The following is a 15,938-nucleotide window of genomic DNA, read 5'->3' on the forward strand; positions in this document are numbered from 1 at the left end:
GGGGGAACTGGACATGTGGAGTGGGGTGGCCTGGGGGACCACAATGCCTGGGTTTGAATCCACTCTAGCCCTTGCAGGGTGTGTGACCCCAAAACCTACTCACCCCAGCCATGCCTTCAGTTTCTCATCTTTAACACAGGAAAACAACACCCACCCCACTGGAGTGTTAAATTAAAATGAGCACAAGGACAAGCACTATACAAAAATGCCCACTTATAAAGCCAACCAGGGCACTGCAGGTACCCCAGTGGGCCTGACACATAGTAGGTGCTCAGGAATATAAGCACCTACTATGTGCCTGGTGCTGTTCCAAAGGCCAATGAAGCCAAGAATTGGCCCTTGCATTTTTTGTCCACCTGCCACGACTCCCAGTACTCTATCAGGCACGTAGTAAGTGCACAACCAGCATGGAAAGCCAGGAGAAGACCCACAACTGTGGCGCCCCCTGAGGGAGGGAGGGAGTTATGGGGAAGCAGAGCCTGAGATGGAGGGGGCATTGCTGGTGGCAGGATCTAGAGCATGTCCCAAGACAGGTCACTTACCGGTACGCCTGGCTCCTTCCTGCCCTTCGGCGATGATGCAACGTGGGCAAGGTACTGGATGACCTTCTTGGTGTTTTCTGTCTTCCCGGCTCCAGACTCCCCACTATGCGGGACAACAAGGGGAAGCAAGAGGGGTCAGCAACGATTCCAGGTAAACCCCACCCAATCCAAGGAGATCCACACCCAGCTGGGACCCCACCTCCACCAGGAAGCCCTCAGGATTACTCACGTGCAGAGAATGGACTGATCCTCACGATCTGGAGGGGACAGAGGGGAACATGTCAGCTGGCAGGGTCTTTCCTGCAGGACCCAGGCACCTTATGCTGGCCACTCCCTTTTCAAAATCATTCCCGGGGAATAAGGGAAAGCTTGGGTTTTGATGTGTGACACTCTTTTTTTTTTTTTTTTATCCTCACCCGAGGACATTTTTCCATTTTTCGTTCAGGTAGAGTGGGAGGGAGAGAGAGGAACAGAGAGAGAGAGAGAAACATCGATGTGAAAGGAACACATCGAGCGGCTGCCACCCGCACGACCAACCAGGGCCGGGGACAAACTGCAACCAAAGTACGTGCCCTTAGCGGGAACCGAACCCGGGTCTCTCAGGACCGCAGGCCAACGCTCTAACCGCTGAGCCAAACCGGCCAGGGGACACTCTTGGATTCTAATACCCAACCCAACTTGGCCTCTTGCTTGCTGTGTGACCCTGGGAAGGCAGCTGTCTCTCTCTGAGCCTCAGTTTCCTCACTTGAGGAGACAATAAACTCCAACTGAACAGCATATGATTCATTCAACAAACTTCAGTTTGAGCCCCTACCACGTGCTGAGCGTGAGATCCAAAGACAGGAGAGTGGGATCCTGGACCCCAGGGAGGCAGTGGTCAGAGTCCCTCAGCTCAAATCCCACCTCAGCCACCCACCCACCAGGGGGACTGTGGGCAATGACTGTACTGCTCCGTGCCTCAGTTTCCCCATCTGGAAGCCAGGGAGATGAGCTCACCTGCTTCATGGGGTTGCTGTGAGGTTAAATGCGTTAGTCCACAAAAAGCGCGAGTAGGCGCTCACCCTTACTTTACTGTACATTTATTCCTAAGATATAATAACTGGGATCTAGCAGCTGAAAATTAGACAAATGAATGTGAAACAAATGAAATTATAGAACCAAGTAAGTATCACCTGTGATTAAGTATAAATTTATCATGTGAATATGGGAACATGACATCTAAATCTATTCCATTCTAGCCCGGCTGGTGTGGCTCAGTGGTTGAGCAGCGACCCATGCACCAAGAGGTCGCCGGTTCGATTTCCAGTCAGGGCACATGCCCAGGTTGTGGGCCCAATCCCCAGTAGGGGGCATGCAGGACCAGGCCCCTTCGTTGTTGCTTTTTTTAGTCCTCATCTGAGGATATTTTTCCACTTATCTTCAGATATAGTGTGTGTGGGAGAGAGAGAGAGAGAAACATCGATGTGAGAAGGACACATCGACTGGTTGCCTCCCACATGACCCTGACCAGGTCCAGGGCTGAACTGCAACCGAGGTACATGCCCTTAACCAGAATCAAACCTGCAACTCTTTGGTCCGCAAGCCGACACTCTAACCCCTAGCCAAACCGGCCAGGGCCAGGCCCCTTTTTCATCTGCCTGTGTGTCCACCCCTTCTCTCAACAGGCATCATTTGGGAGCCAACTGATGCCAGGTTTCTGCTGAAATTTCTCTGGAGACAGTGATTCTCAGAGTGTCCACTCATTTACCATTCACGTTGCTGGCACGATCTGTTCTGTCATGGGGTGAATAGCAGCCCCTTACATGGCAGGCAGAGGGGTCACCGTGTACAGTGGGGAGGCGGTGCACTGCGCAGAGATGTCTGTTAAAGGGACTGCCATTCATGCCACGACAACGTGAATTACAGGATCCACACGTAATGCGCATAATGCGCTCATTCTTTGTTATATACCATCTATTTTAATACACAGTTTGTACGTATTAAAATGCACTGAGCCCGGCCCGTGTGCTCAGTGGTTAGAGCGTTGGCCCGTAGACCAAAGGGTCACAGGTTCAATTTCCAGTCAAGGACATTTGCCTGGGTTGCAGGCTTGATCCCAGACCCCAACAGGGCCGTGCGGGAGGCGACCAATCAATGTGTCTCTCGCACATCGATGTTTCTCTCTCTCTCTCCCTCTCTTCCACTCTATCTAGAAATTAATGGAGAAATATCCTCAAGTGAGGATTAACTACAAAAAAATAGGGGGTGAAGGAGCCTGTCAGGTAGGACCCAGAGCCTTGCCCCCTGAGCCCTTCATTTGTGTCTTCTCCTGCCCCACCAAGAAGCTTGGTGGAGTCTGAGATCCTGGACCCGTGATCTGATCCTAAGCCTCCACAGCCCCCACAGGAGGGTCGCCTCCAGCAGCCCCAGCCCCACTCACCCTGGAGCATGCTTCGGTAGGCCCCCTCGGTCACTGCGTATACGTGGGGTGGCACTTCGTGGCGCTTCTTGCCTCGGTACATCTCCACAATCGCCTCCGTGTAGATGGGGAGCTGCTTGTACGGGTTGATGACCACACAGAAAAGGCCAGAGTACGTCTGCAGGGGACAAGAAGGAGGAGGGCCTCAGCCGCCTGCCTGCAGCCCCGGGGGCGGCACAGGCTGCCGCATATAGCTGGGCAGCCTGCACCCTACGCCAGGACATCCGTCAAAGGGGAGGTTGTTCACACCGTGAAAATGTCGATCTGTTGTTGTTAATCCTCACCCAAGGGTATTTTTTCCATTGATTTTTATTTTAGAAAGAGTGGAAGAAAGGGGGGGGGGGAGAGAGAGAAAAATACCAATGGGAGAGAGACACACTGATTGGTTGCCTCCTGCACTCACCCACCTGCCACCCAGGTGGGAATCGAACCCAAGACCCTCCAGAGCACGGGCTGACGTTCTAACCACTGAGCACACTGGCCAGGGCTCGAATTTGAACATCTGTTACAAACACTTTCAGGCTGCCGGTAGAAGAGAATCTTTCCAAACTGCACAAAGGCACCGTACGGGTGAGGATTCGCCCTGAGAGAGAATGTGGACTTTGCCACCGGCCAGACTTGGGCCACAGCCTGTCGCTGCCTGGACCCAGACACACAGGAAGGGAGCGTGTGCAAACCTATCTACTGCAGCCTTCTTCATAATGGCAGAGGCTGGAGGTGACCCGAATACGTGTCCGTACATGGCTCCCCATAACCTCTCCGCGAAGGGGTGTGGAATGATCTCCAAAACTTTAACAAGTGACAGGAAACAAGGCGAGAGCCCTTCGCAGTGAATAGGGCAGAAGAGGAGTATTTTCATGGACTTGCTTGAACACACACAGAATATCTCGGGAAGGGTGTTCACAGTACGGCAGCCACTGAAACGTGACGGGAAGAATCTGTGGTTTCTATTAGTAACAGACACGCAGGTCCTGCTTACGCGAATCCCATTATAGAAACAAGTAAGTGTTACCTGTGATGAAATACACATTTCTAATGTGAACATAAAAACGTGACATTTAAATATGTTGGTGCATAAAACAGGTATATTGGAGATTGTCTATTGTACTCAAACTTGTGGGTCACTTTTACCGAAGGAAATGCTCAAGTTTAGGTTCCAGGTGTATGGAAATGAAGATGTAATTTTTTTTTTTTTTTTTGCATCCAAGTTCACGGACTTCCTGAATTTATCCACACACCCGTTGGGCCTGGATTCAGGACCCTGGGATGGTCTAAGAACTGTTCCAGCTCACCCAGAGCATCAGGTAGACAACAGGCACTCAGGGCAGACAGAGGTAGTTAGACAACTAGAGAGCTAGCTGTTTCCCTAGCTAAACCAACCCAGAGGGCTAACGAGCTAAGCTAGCTGCAATTAGCTAGCCCAACTAGCCAGCATTGGCTGCTTAGTGGCTTAGCTAGTTAACTATTCAACCAGTTAGCTACTTAGCCAGCTAGTCAGCTACTCAGCTAGTTAGCTGGCTAGCCTGTTAGTTGGTTAGTAGCAGGACTGTTTTAAATTCCCTGACAGCTTGTGTTTCTCAAGCAGAGCAGGGTGTGGCCATCACAGGCTGCCTGGCTCCCAGGTGCCAACCCTTTTACGGTGGGAGGGTGGGTGGCCAGCCAGGAGCAGAGCAACCGGTTTGCTAGGCGCTGGCTCTCTGAGGGCGGGGCAGCCGGACCACATTCCCTGGGAGGGTATCTCATGGCTGCTGGCGCCCTGGCCCCCACTCCTGGCTGGCGGACGAACCCACTCCCCATGCCACCTTCGCACCCCAGCCCCATCCTGCCAGCCACACCTTGTTGCCTGGGTGACACCTCCACAGGAACCTGAGCTGGCTGCCAAGGCCAGGGGCCAAAGGGCAGAGGCTGGTGCACCCGGAGAGGATGGGGGCACCTGAGTCCCCGGAGCATAGCTGGGGAAACGTGTTTGGAAGGGTCTGGAGTCGCTGTCCCAACACTGGGGACTCCGAAGGCAGACCCTTGGGGTCCACCTCCCGCCTCCGCCTCTTCTCAGCCCTGCAACCCTCCCCAGTCTCGGTTTCCTCCTTGAGAAACCGGGGAAGACACTCCCCACCTTGTTACAGAGGCTGTGGGGATTAAGGGAGATAATTAATGAAAACCAGCGGGCCCAAGGCGGGGCCCATAAAGGCACTCCAAAATAAGTCCCGAGACTCCCAGGTACCCATCCCACCTGGGAGCTAAGAGCTCGCACAGACTGCAAAGCCAAGTCAGCCCGGGCTTCTGGCTGTGTGACTTCACACAAGGGATGTGCCTTCTCTGAGCCTCAGTCTCCAGCCCGGGAAGATGGGGCTTTTAACACCATCACCTAGAAGGATTCTAAAAGTGAAGGCCCACAATGCATCTCCTGGTGTCCCACAGAGCAGGGAGCATCACAAATGTGTATCAAACGGGTGCCCTTCCTGTCCCAAGCGTCTCGGTGAAGGGCCGTGACCCTAGGTGACTCAAGGGCCTAATAACTTATTCAAGGCAGAAGCCAGGTTTCTGGAGCCCTGGCAGCCCAACTTTCCACTGGGCACACTACCTTGACATCACCAGTGGCCAGTCGACAAATATGTACTGAGCACAGGCCTGTGCTTAGCAAGGGCACGGCTTGCACCGCACTTCTGACAGCTTCTGGCTGGGTGGCTTCAGCAGACGCCTAACCTTTCTGAGTCTCGTTTATGTCATCGCACGGGGACGGGAACAGCACTCCCACACAGGGTGCTGGGAGCCACCCACGAGTTCAGGTTGCATGTCCAGAACTGCGCATGGGCCCTGGAACATCAAGTGTGATGATACAGCAGCTGTTAATGACTGCTGGGCCAGTGGCTTCTCCTCTCCAAGCTGCGGGGAAAGGGGGTGAGAACCCCTGCCTCACAGCCTTACGTAGCCGGGGCTCAGCAAGATTACACTGGAAGGCAATTTAGAACAGCAAGCTCGCCCTGGCCGGTTTGGCTCAGCGGTTGGAGCGTCGGCCTGCGGTACAGAGAGACCCGGGTTCGGTTCCCGCTAAGGGCACGTACCTCGGTTGCAGTTTGTCCCCGACCCTGGTTGGTCGTGCGGGTGGCAGCCACTCGATGTGTCCCTTCATATTGATGTTTCTCTCTCTCTCTCTTCCTCTCTCTCCCTCCCGCTCTATCTGAACAAAAAATGGAAAAATGTCCTCGAGTGAGGATAATAAATAAATAAATAGAACAGCAAGCTCTCGTTAAGTACGAATGATTATTATTAAGGCCCAATTAACATCCTGTCTGGGCTTCTAGAATCTTCCATCTCACTTCTGTTTGTCAGGCCCTAGTTCTCTGGTTCTTGGGCCACGGCCTTAGCTCAGGCCTCACCAGTTTCCCCCTGAACTTTCTCAGTTATCTTCCTACCACAGTACATAGGACACGGGGTCTGGAGTCAGACGACCTGGGTTCAAGTCCCAGCTTAGCCGGTTCCTAGCTCTGGGGCCTTATCTAAATGCTGGCCCTTCTCTGAGGCTCAGTTTGCCCACCTGAAGAATGGGGGTGATAGCAGGTACCTTATAAGGTTACTGTGAGGGTTCAGAATATTTGTTAAGAGGCAAAGGGTGGCCCTGGTCAGTGTGGCTCAGTTGGTTAGACTCTCAGTCTGTGCACTGAAGGGTTGAGGGTTCGATTCCCTGTCAAGGACACATGCTAAGATTGCACGTTCAATCCGTGGCCTGGTCAGGGAGTGCATGGGAGGAAACCAATCAATGTGTCACTCTCACACTGATGTTTCTCCGTCTCTCTCCCCTCCCTTCCCTCCCTTCCTTCCACTCTCTAAAAATCAATGCAAAAAATGCCCTTGGGTGAGGATTAACAAAACGAAAAAATAAAATAAAGAGGCAAAGGGTGGCTTGGTATTCTGGGTGTCCCTCTGATCTTCCTGCGTTCGGTGAGACACAGGGGAGTGGCTTGGGCAGAGGCCTCTTTCCCAGGGCTTACAAAGGTGAGCGAGGAATCAGGAGCCAGTGAAGCCTGGAGAAGGTGCCAATCCCATCCAGGGTCCGACAGCCCTCAGTTCAAATCCCACATCTGGCCCTGGCCAGTGTGGCTCAGCGGTTAGAGCGTCGGCCTGCGGTCCGGAGAGACCCGGGTTCGGTTCCCGCTAAGGGCACATACTTCGGTTGCAGTTTGTCCCCGGCCCTGGTTGGTCGTGCGGGTGGCAGCCACTCGATGTGTCCCTTCACGTCGATGTTTCTCTCTCTCTCTCCCTCCCACTCTATCTGTACAAAAAATGGAAAAATATCCGCGGGTGAGGATAAAAACAAAAACAAAAACAAATCCCACACCTGCCACCACACGCTGAGGTGCCCTGAGTGCTGGCCCTGGCCCTCTCACGCCTCGGTCTCTCCTTCCCAAACAGGAGTCAGAATTCATACAAATATTCGACTCTTGTGCTTTGTGACACTTACCAAGGCAGATATTGGGGCCAGTTTATTTCTTTTCATTTCTTTATATATCAAATCACTTACTGAAATATTTTCATTACTCTCATTGAAGTTTTGTCGTTTTTAAAAATATAAAACCAGCACTTTGCCTTTTAGGCTTTTAGCTAGGTATTTTGATGATTTTTCCAGTGGGGCCCCATGAGCAAGGCAGTGAGACCCCAGCCCTCCAAGCTGGTGTTTGGAGCATAACTCGAGGGCCAGCTGCCTGGGTTCAAATCCTGGCAGGACTCCTTCATATCTATGTGACCTGGGACCCAAGTCACTTAACATTCCTGAACATCAGGTGATAACAACAGTCCCCGGTCTAGAGGTGAGCTGATAACCTACACACAGCACTTAGAACAGTCCTTGGCACATCGTAAGTGCTCAATAAATATTTGCTAGCTACCCGCTATTACTAGTTTTCATTATTATTGTCGACATTCCTTGTCAATCTCTCTAGTCCTGTTTGCTCTTAATAACTCTTTGGCTGCCCATTAGAACCACCTTGGAAGCTTATTAAAAATACCAAATACCCTGCCATACACCCCCACCCCCGAGGAGCCTGATTTTAATGGGCTGGAGTGGGACTCAGGTGTTGGTATTTTCAGAAAATTTCCCCAGGTGGTCCTAAGTGAAGGCAGGGTTAAGATCCGCTGCCTTATTTCATCTGTTTGCTGTAAAGATTATATAACCTGAGACACATTAACTGCTTAACAGAGGCTAGACTACCATAGTCAGCCTCACTATCGCCAGTCCCGTCTTCATCTTAAGAGGCACCACGGCAAAATGGTAGAGGCTGGAGCTCAACAACCAGGCCTGCCATGTCCAACTGGGTGATCTTGGTCAAGGAACTTGACCTTCCTGTGCCTCAGTTTCTTTATCTATAAAATGCTTTATTTTTTTATTTTTTTATTTTTTTTATATCCTCACCTGAGGACATTTTTTTTTTTTTTTTTTTTGATATTTTTTGTTCAGATAGAGTGGGAGGGAGAGAGAGAGAGAGAAACATCGACGTGAAAGGGACACATCGAGTGGTTGCCACCCTCACGACCCAACCAGGGCCGGGGACAAACTGCAACCGAGGTACATGCCCTTAGCGGGAACCGAACCCGGGTCTCTCGGGACCGCAGGCCGATGCTCTAACCGCTGAGCCAAACCGGCCAGGGCTCTATAAAATGCTTTATAATGGTAGGATGTATTGAGACAACATACGTGTTTTATGTAAACTCTGTGTCCTCATTAGTTTTTGGCTCCTTGAAGTAACATACTATTTCATTACAGTCTGCTACCAGAATTTTTTTTTTTTTTTATCCTCACCCGAGGACATTTTTGCATGTATCTTCAGATAAAGTGGGAGGGAGAGAGAGAGAGAAACATCGATGTGAGAGAGACACATGGACTGGCTGCCACTCACACGACCCCAATCGGGGCCGGGGACAAACTGCAACCGAGGTACCTGCCCTTAGCGGGAACCGAACCCAGGACTCTCTGGTCCGCAGGCCAACACTCCAACCGCTGAGCCAAACCGGCCAGGGCTGCTACCGGAATTTTTTTCGCCCACCCCCATGAGGCAATACATTTTAGAGAACCTAGTTTCTGCTTAATAAATGTTGGTTTGTGTTGTTATTAAATCTCTCCGGGCCTCAGTCTCCTCGTAGATAAAATGGGGGCAGTAATAGATTCTACCCGTGTAAGGTAAGAGGACATGAATTAATATATGGAAGGCGTTCTGCACAGGGCCTGGCACGTGCTTTTCCATATTCAATGGTTCACTAATTATTACAGACCCATAGCCCTTTCTCAAAGCACTCTGGGTTTGTTACAGTTGAGAATTCAGAATTTGCTAAACGTTGGGGAAATAGTCAGGTACATCTACCACATAATACATGGGGGACCCCCCTCTGGGGTCCGAGGAAGTCCTGATAATCCAGTCACTTATAACTTGGCAACTAAGTGTAGGAATGGTCACACGACGTGGGATAAAGACGATAAACGGCCTCACGTTCATTCAAGTGGGGGTGCCGGCCGGAGCTCCCCACTCGGAGCAATGCACTCACGTAGATGAGGCCGGAGTAGTAGCGCTCGCGGAGGTTGTGCAGCACCGAGGCCTCGTTGAGGCAGGTCAGCTCCGCCATGTCCTCGGCCTTGCTGAACTTGGGCGGGTTCATGCGCTGGATCTGGTCCCGGGGCAGCCGCAGCCGTCGCCCGCTCTCCGCCAGCTCCACCTCGGCCTCCTCCTCGCCCTCATCTCGCAGCGCCGCCGCCTCGAAGCCGTGCAGCTCCGAAGGCACCCACACCAGGCGCCGAGCGGTCCACTCCACCTGCGGGGAGGTGGCCGAGCCCCCAGGCCCAGCACCCACACCTGGCCCACGCGGTGTGAACAGGAACGGCTGGGCCGCCTCGGGCACCGGGCCCGGCCTGGGAGCCACCTTCCGCCTGGGCACCGTCATGGTCACTGCTGCCATGGTCTGCAAGGGAAGAGAAGAGAATGGAGGTCACGTGGGGCTCCAACCCCACCCCTAGGCAGTCCCCGGACCTCTTTTTACAGTTCTGCAAAATGGGTCCACAGACCTCTTTACTCATGTAATGTATTCACCTCTCTCTCTCCATTCATTCATTCATTCATTCATTCAATAATTATGTAATAAGCCAGCCTGTGAGCCAGGCACTATTCAGAGCACTGGTCATATAAAAATGAACAAGCCAGAAAAAGACCCTTGACTTCATAGGGCGTTTACCTTCTAGCCCTGCGCTGTCCGATACGGAGCCACCGCACCATGTGGCTCCTGGGTACTTGAAATGTGGCAAGTGGGACTGAGGAAATAAATTTTTAATTGTATTCTACTTTAATTAAATTTAAATATAAATAGCCCGTGTGGCTACTGGGCACCTGAAATGGAGAATCCAAATGGAGATGGGGTTCTAAGTATAAGATACACACCAGATTTCTATTTGATGATACCAAAATAATAATTTGGGCATATTGAATTAAATAAAATATATCATTAACATTAATTTTTACTCTTTTTTTTTTTTTCCTCACCCAAGGACATTTTTCCACTTTTGTTCAGATAGAGTGGGAGGGAAAGAGAGAGAGAGAGAAACAACGATGTGAAGGGGACACATCGAGTGGCTGCCTCCCACTCAACTCCAACCAGGGCAGGGGACAAATCACAACCGAGATACGTGCCCTTGACCAGAATCGAACCCGTGACTCATTAGTCCGAGGGCCAACACTCTAACCACTAAACAAAACAGGCCAGGGCTTTACTCTTTTTATTTTAATCATCATGGGAGGATATGTTTATTGACTTTAGACAGAGGGAGGAAGGAAGGGAGGGAGGGAGAGAGAGAGAGAGAGAGAGAGAGAGAGAGAGAGAGAGAGAGAGAAACATTGATCAGCTGCCTCCTATACACACCCCAAATGGGAACCGAACCTTCAGCCTAGGTATGTGCCCTGACTGGGAATTGAACCAGCAGTGCTTTTGGTGTACAGGACAACACTCCAACCAACTAAACTACCTGGCCAGAGCTAACATTAATTTTTACTTTTAAAAAGTTTTTAGTGATGCTACTAGAAAAATTTAAATTATACATGTGGCTTGCATTATATTTCTATTGAATAGTGCTGCTGTAATCCCCAGAGACAGATAAAAAGATAAATAATTATACAGTGTGTTAAATGATGAGAAATGCCAAGGAGAAAAATAAGTCAGGGAACGGTGGATGTTAGTGTTGAGGGGTGTTGCAGTTTTAATTGGAGTGGCCAGGGAAGGCCTCTCTGATGTGGCATTTGAAAAAAAGGAGAGTGAGCCATGAGAATGTCAGGAGGAAAAGCATTCCAGGCTGGGAGAGCAGCCAGTGCAAAGGCCCTGAGGCAGGACTGTACCTGTATGTCTGTGGCATTGTGAGTGGCCAGGGAGGCTGGAGTCTGGTGATGGAGGGGGAGAGGGTGACAGGTGAGGTAAGACTGGGAAATAAGGGGCCATGTTAGGTCATGATGAAGAACTTGACCTCTTAGATGGGAGCCCTAGAAAGGTGTCAATCTGATATCTATCATTCAGATACCCAGACTACTTCTGGTCTACCCTATGCAGATTCGAATCTCCTTCCTCAGTGGAAGTTAACAGTGCCTTCCTTCCCTGTGACCTGGCTTCCTTCTCTGTATAATAGGGAGACTGGCCCCATTCATTCACTCCACCATTCGGTCAACCTTCCCTGAGGTGGTGGAGTCTGCAGACCCTGAGACTAGTTAGACAGGGCCCTTCCTCAAGCAGCTCCTGGTGATTCAGTTCTAGTCACAACCCAGTGTGAGCTGTGAGCTTTAATAGAGGCCCTGGGTGAGCGAAAATGTGCTAGACCCCTCCCCACCCTCAAATGGACCACAGGCCACAGCATCTCAGGCACAGTGTAAGCACCATCAGGAAAACATCCTCCCCGTCCCTCATTATGCCTGCTCCTGAAGAAGGAGCCTATTCTTTTCCACTGCCTGACATCCGCATCACCACCCTACAGTCACAGGAACACCCTAAAATTTCTGTCTCCCCCACCTCTGTGCTTCTGCCTCTGCCCTCCAGGACCCCCACCTCCAACATACTCCTGGAGAAGTCCTTCCAAACACCAGGTTCCTCTTGAGGCATCCCCAGATCTGTGCCCATCACATCCTCATCTTTCCTGCAGAGCCTTTCCCGCCCCGCCCCTGGCTCCAGGTCACACATCCCACTGCCTCCCAGACCCTCTCCTTACGTGCCCAGCACCCACAGTCCCCGCCCACAGTGACGCTTGCTCCTGATGTTCTCCAGCCTCAAACCCTGGGCCCCTGCATTCAAACAGCAGGGTTCTACCACCCGCGGATGACGTTTCTCCACCTCCCAGGCCCCAAATCGCCAAGGCTCACCCCAGGCCTCCTGTGTGACCCTGATCCACCCGCAGCCCAGCCCAATATCTGGGACTTTACCCCTACCTTCACCCTACCCCACCTCACCACTTCCTCTCCAGCCCTCGGCCTTTGACCAGGAAGAGTTTGGGAGTTTTTGCAATCACCCAGTCCTATGTTTTCACTCCCTAGAACCTGGAGTCCAGGCCCCCAGCACCCCAATCTTCCAGGACCAAGAAATCTGAACCCTCAGCCCCCTCCTCCCTTGGCCCCACGAGTCCAGGCCCCTCACCTCACTGCAGCCAGGCTGGTGAGGATGCCTGGGGACTGATTCTGAGGACTGACAATAGCCCTGAGATGGGACTGCAGGCCTCGGCCTGAGCCCCCCTGGCAGCCCCACCCTCTTTAGCCAGCAGGAACGCCTCTGCCAAGGCTCATTACTGTCACCAGGGCAGGTGAAAGCACCTGCCCTGGGAGGGGCAGAGACTGCTGGGCTAGAAAAGGAAAAGGAGCCAGGGATCCGCCCCTGGGGCAAGGGTTGGGGCCCTTGGAATCCAGCCCTCTGACCTCAGCAGAATGCTAGTATTCAGGAGCCCCTCCACCCCCAGATCCAGAAACCTGGGCTCCCAACCCCCTTCCTCCAACAGGCCCAGAAGTCTGGACCCCCAGCCCCGTCTCCTCAGACCGAGGAACCAGGACCACAGTGCCCACCCCCCCCTTCAAACCCTGGATTCCGGACCCCCAGCCCCTTCTCCCTCAGACCCAGGAGTCCCTATCCCCAGATCCGGAACCCTAGCCCGAGTGCTTTCCTCTCTCAAGACCTAGGAGTCCGGGCCCCCAGCGTCGTCCTTACTCAGACTGGGATTCCTGGCCCCCAACAATCCCCCCCCCCCGAATCCAGGGATCCAAGCGCCCAATCCACATTTCACCGAGACCCAAACGCCCGAGTCGCTGCCCCTTTACCCCGCCTCGGTACTACCTGGGGGCGCCGGCTGGCGCAGGAAGTGGAAAGATGGGGAGGGGTCAGCGGAATCCCCAGTTCCCTTCAGAGCTCTCAGGTGAGGCTACCTCCGCGGTCCAGCGCGGGGCGGGGCCACGTCGCGTCACCAGGAGGGAGCCCGGTTCTGATGTCACCCAGCACCTGCCGGGCTTGGGAAGGGGCGGGTCCTGGAGCCGCAAGGCCTTAGACAGGGGGGTGAGGGGAGGCGGGGATGAGCCGGTAGCCAGGTGGGCGGCGGCGGCGGCAGCGGCGGCGCCAGGGGCCCCTCCTTCTGGCGGGTAAAGGTCAGGCGCCCGCTGCAGAGAGGGCTGAGGACTCCAGGGTTCGAATCCCACTCAAACTTTCTGGGTCTCAACTTTCATCACTGTGAATTGTGGCCAGTGAAATAAATAAAACGATGTGGGAGAAAGAGCCAACCCAGGGCTTAAATAAGCAATGCCTCATGACATCATTTAATCTCTCTGAGCCTCCGTGTCCCCAGCCCTGGAAATGGGACAGCACAACCTACAGAGGATCAAAGAAGACGACGGAATGTTGTTCCGGCCGCCAGAGCTTGTCTCCTCATGGGTGAAATGAGGACTAAATAGTGGTAAACGCACCTACTATGTGCCTAATGTTTTCTGCTCTTAGAATAGCTCTCCGAGTTTTAACTCAGAATGACTTTTAAAAAAATGAAATGGGGCCCAGGCCGGTTTGGCTCAGCGGTTAGAGCGTCGGCCTGCGGTCCAGAGAGACTCGGGTTCCGTTCCCGCTGAGGGCATGTACCTCGGTTGCAGTTTGTCCCCGGCCCTGGATGGTCGTGCGGGTGGCGATGTGTCCCTTTCACTTCGATATTTCTCTCTCTTTCTCTTCCTCTCTCTCCCTCCCTCTCTAGCTGAACAAAAAATGAAAAAAAAACAATGAAATGGGGACGATGAGCTTCTGTACTCCGATGGGGAAACCGAGGCACGGAGAGGTGAAGTAACTCGCTCAAGGTTATACAGGCAGAAAGAGGGAGCTGGGTTCCAGCCCGATTGTTTTCTGCCATTGTAAAGGGGGGCTTGTGGGGAGAACGTGTAGTATTAGGTCCTCAACGATGTCAATTGCCCCCTCTCATTTGGTAACTCTCTCCCACTGGCTTCCCCATCTAAGCCACAGAGACCACAGCCTTCCTCCGTGGACTACTGTGGGCTGAAAGAGGTTAAGGGACCCAGAACACAGCTGGTCTCCGGAGTGTTATCCTCAGCTCCGTCTCCCTGCAGTCACCAGCTCTGCCCAGCCTCGGTTTTCCCCTCCCTGTAAAATGGGTACAATATAGCCCACTTCGAGTTAATAGAATTAAAGGACATTATTTAATTACAAAAATAAAAGCGCCAAAGTACATTGTAGGTGCTCAAATATGTCTTTCCCCACCCCTCTGCCTGGGCCAGTCCTGACCCCCTGTCTCTGGTCGGCATTTTTTACAAGTGAAGACAGAGACACTGTCATCTGGGGGCGGGTGTTGAAGGCGATGACTCAGGTATTAAAGGGCTCAAGGTCCCAAAGCGAGCCTCAGTTTCCCCATCTACGAAATAGGCCCGGGGCCGCCAGCGAGGACCCTGACCCGGCCTCGCACACAGTAGGAACTCGAGGGGGGGGCGGTTTGGATGCCCCGCCCCGCCCCCCGCGCTGTTCTGCAGCACGCCCAAGGTGAGTGTCCCCGTCACAGCTCCTGCCCCGCCGCTCGCACAGGCCTCCAGGACCCCGTTCGCAGCCCCGACGCCCCAGCCTCCCCAGGCCCAGTCCCGCTCCGCCGCCTCCCGCGGGCAGCGAGCCCCGGGCACTCACCGGCTTCCAGGGCCGTCCCGAGGCTTCGGCCTGAGGAGAAAGAGGGGCGGGTCCGTCAGGAAAGCCCCGCCCACACGAGCTCCGCAGGGGCCATTCGGAGCCCTCTGCGGCAAGTTGCGGCCCCGCCCGGGGGGGAACGTACCGCCCAATCAAGAGAAGCAGCTGTCAGGAGAAGCCAATCAGAAGTTGCCGGAGTGTGCCAGCCGTGGGAAAAGAACCGCGCCTGAGATCGGAGCAAGGCGGCGCGTTTGTGGGCGGCCCCCGAGGCCTGATGGGCAGCAGGTTCGACCAATGGCGAGGCGCGAGGGGCGGCCAGGGGCGGGAGGCCCAAGGGACCCGGGTGAATGGGCAGCTTTGTACCGGAGGAATGAATGGGGGCCTTTGTGAGGGCCCGCGTCGAGGGGGGCGGCTGGAAGCCGGAATGCCTGGGTCCCCGGGGAGCTGGCGGGCAGGAGAGACCGGAGAGAGAATTCACTTTTGTCGAACGCCGACCGCGTACCAGGCACTCTCCCAGGCTCACCCACTGGGGAGGTGTGGGCGATACCATCAGTAAGAGTGATCATTTATTGAGAGCCTGGTGTATGCCGGGAGCTGTGCTAAGCGCTTTACCTGCATGAGCTCATTTATTCCTTACAACTACCGTTTGGAATTGGTGCTATTAAGATCTTCATCTTCCAGATGAGGTAAACCGAAGCTTAGAAAGAGGGTGTTAGTGGCCGAAAGTCACAGAGCTGGCAAGTGGCAGAGCAAGACCTCGGATCCCGCTAAATCTGACTCCA

General features: G+C 53.3%; 1 protein-coding gene across 1 annotated transcript in view; it reads right to left on the reverse strand.

The window, feature by feature from the left end:
* Positions 1–13,420, reverse strand: part of MYH14 (myosin heavy chain 14) — a 75,136-nt gene extending 61,716 nt beyond the window's left edge. The window contains exons 1-5 of the mRNA XM_036274123.1: positions 13,333–13,420; positions 9,535–9,945; positions 2,962–3,118; positions 772–799; positions 543–645 (exon numbers count right to left, since the gene is read on the reverse strand). Of these exons, the coding sequence (XP_036130016.1) occupies positions 543–645; positions 772–799; positions 2,962–3,118; positions 9,535–9,942 (696 nt within the window). The 5' untranslated portion in view covers positions 9,943–9,945; positions 13,333–13,420. The remainder of the gene's footprint in view (positions 1–542; positions 646–771; positions 800–2,961; positions 3,119–9,534; positions 9,946–13,332) is intronic.
* Between the last annotated feature and the right edge of the window lie 2,518 nt (positions 13,421–15,938).

Source organism: Molossus molossus, unplaced genomic scaffold (genome assembly GCF_014108415.1).
Source record: "Molossus molossus isolate mMolMol1 unplaced genomic scaffold, mMolMol1.p scaffold_m16_p_21, whole genome shotgun sequence".
In the NCBI taxonomy this organism is placed as follows: domain Eukaryota; kingdom Metazoa; phylum Chordata; class Mammalia; order Chiroptera; family Molossidae; genus Molossus; species Molossus molossus.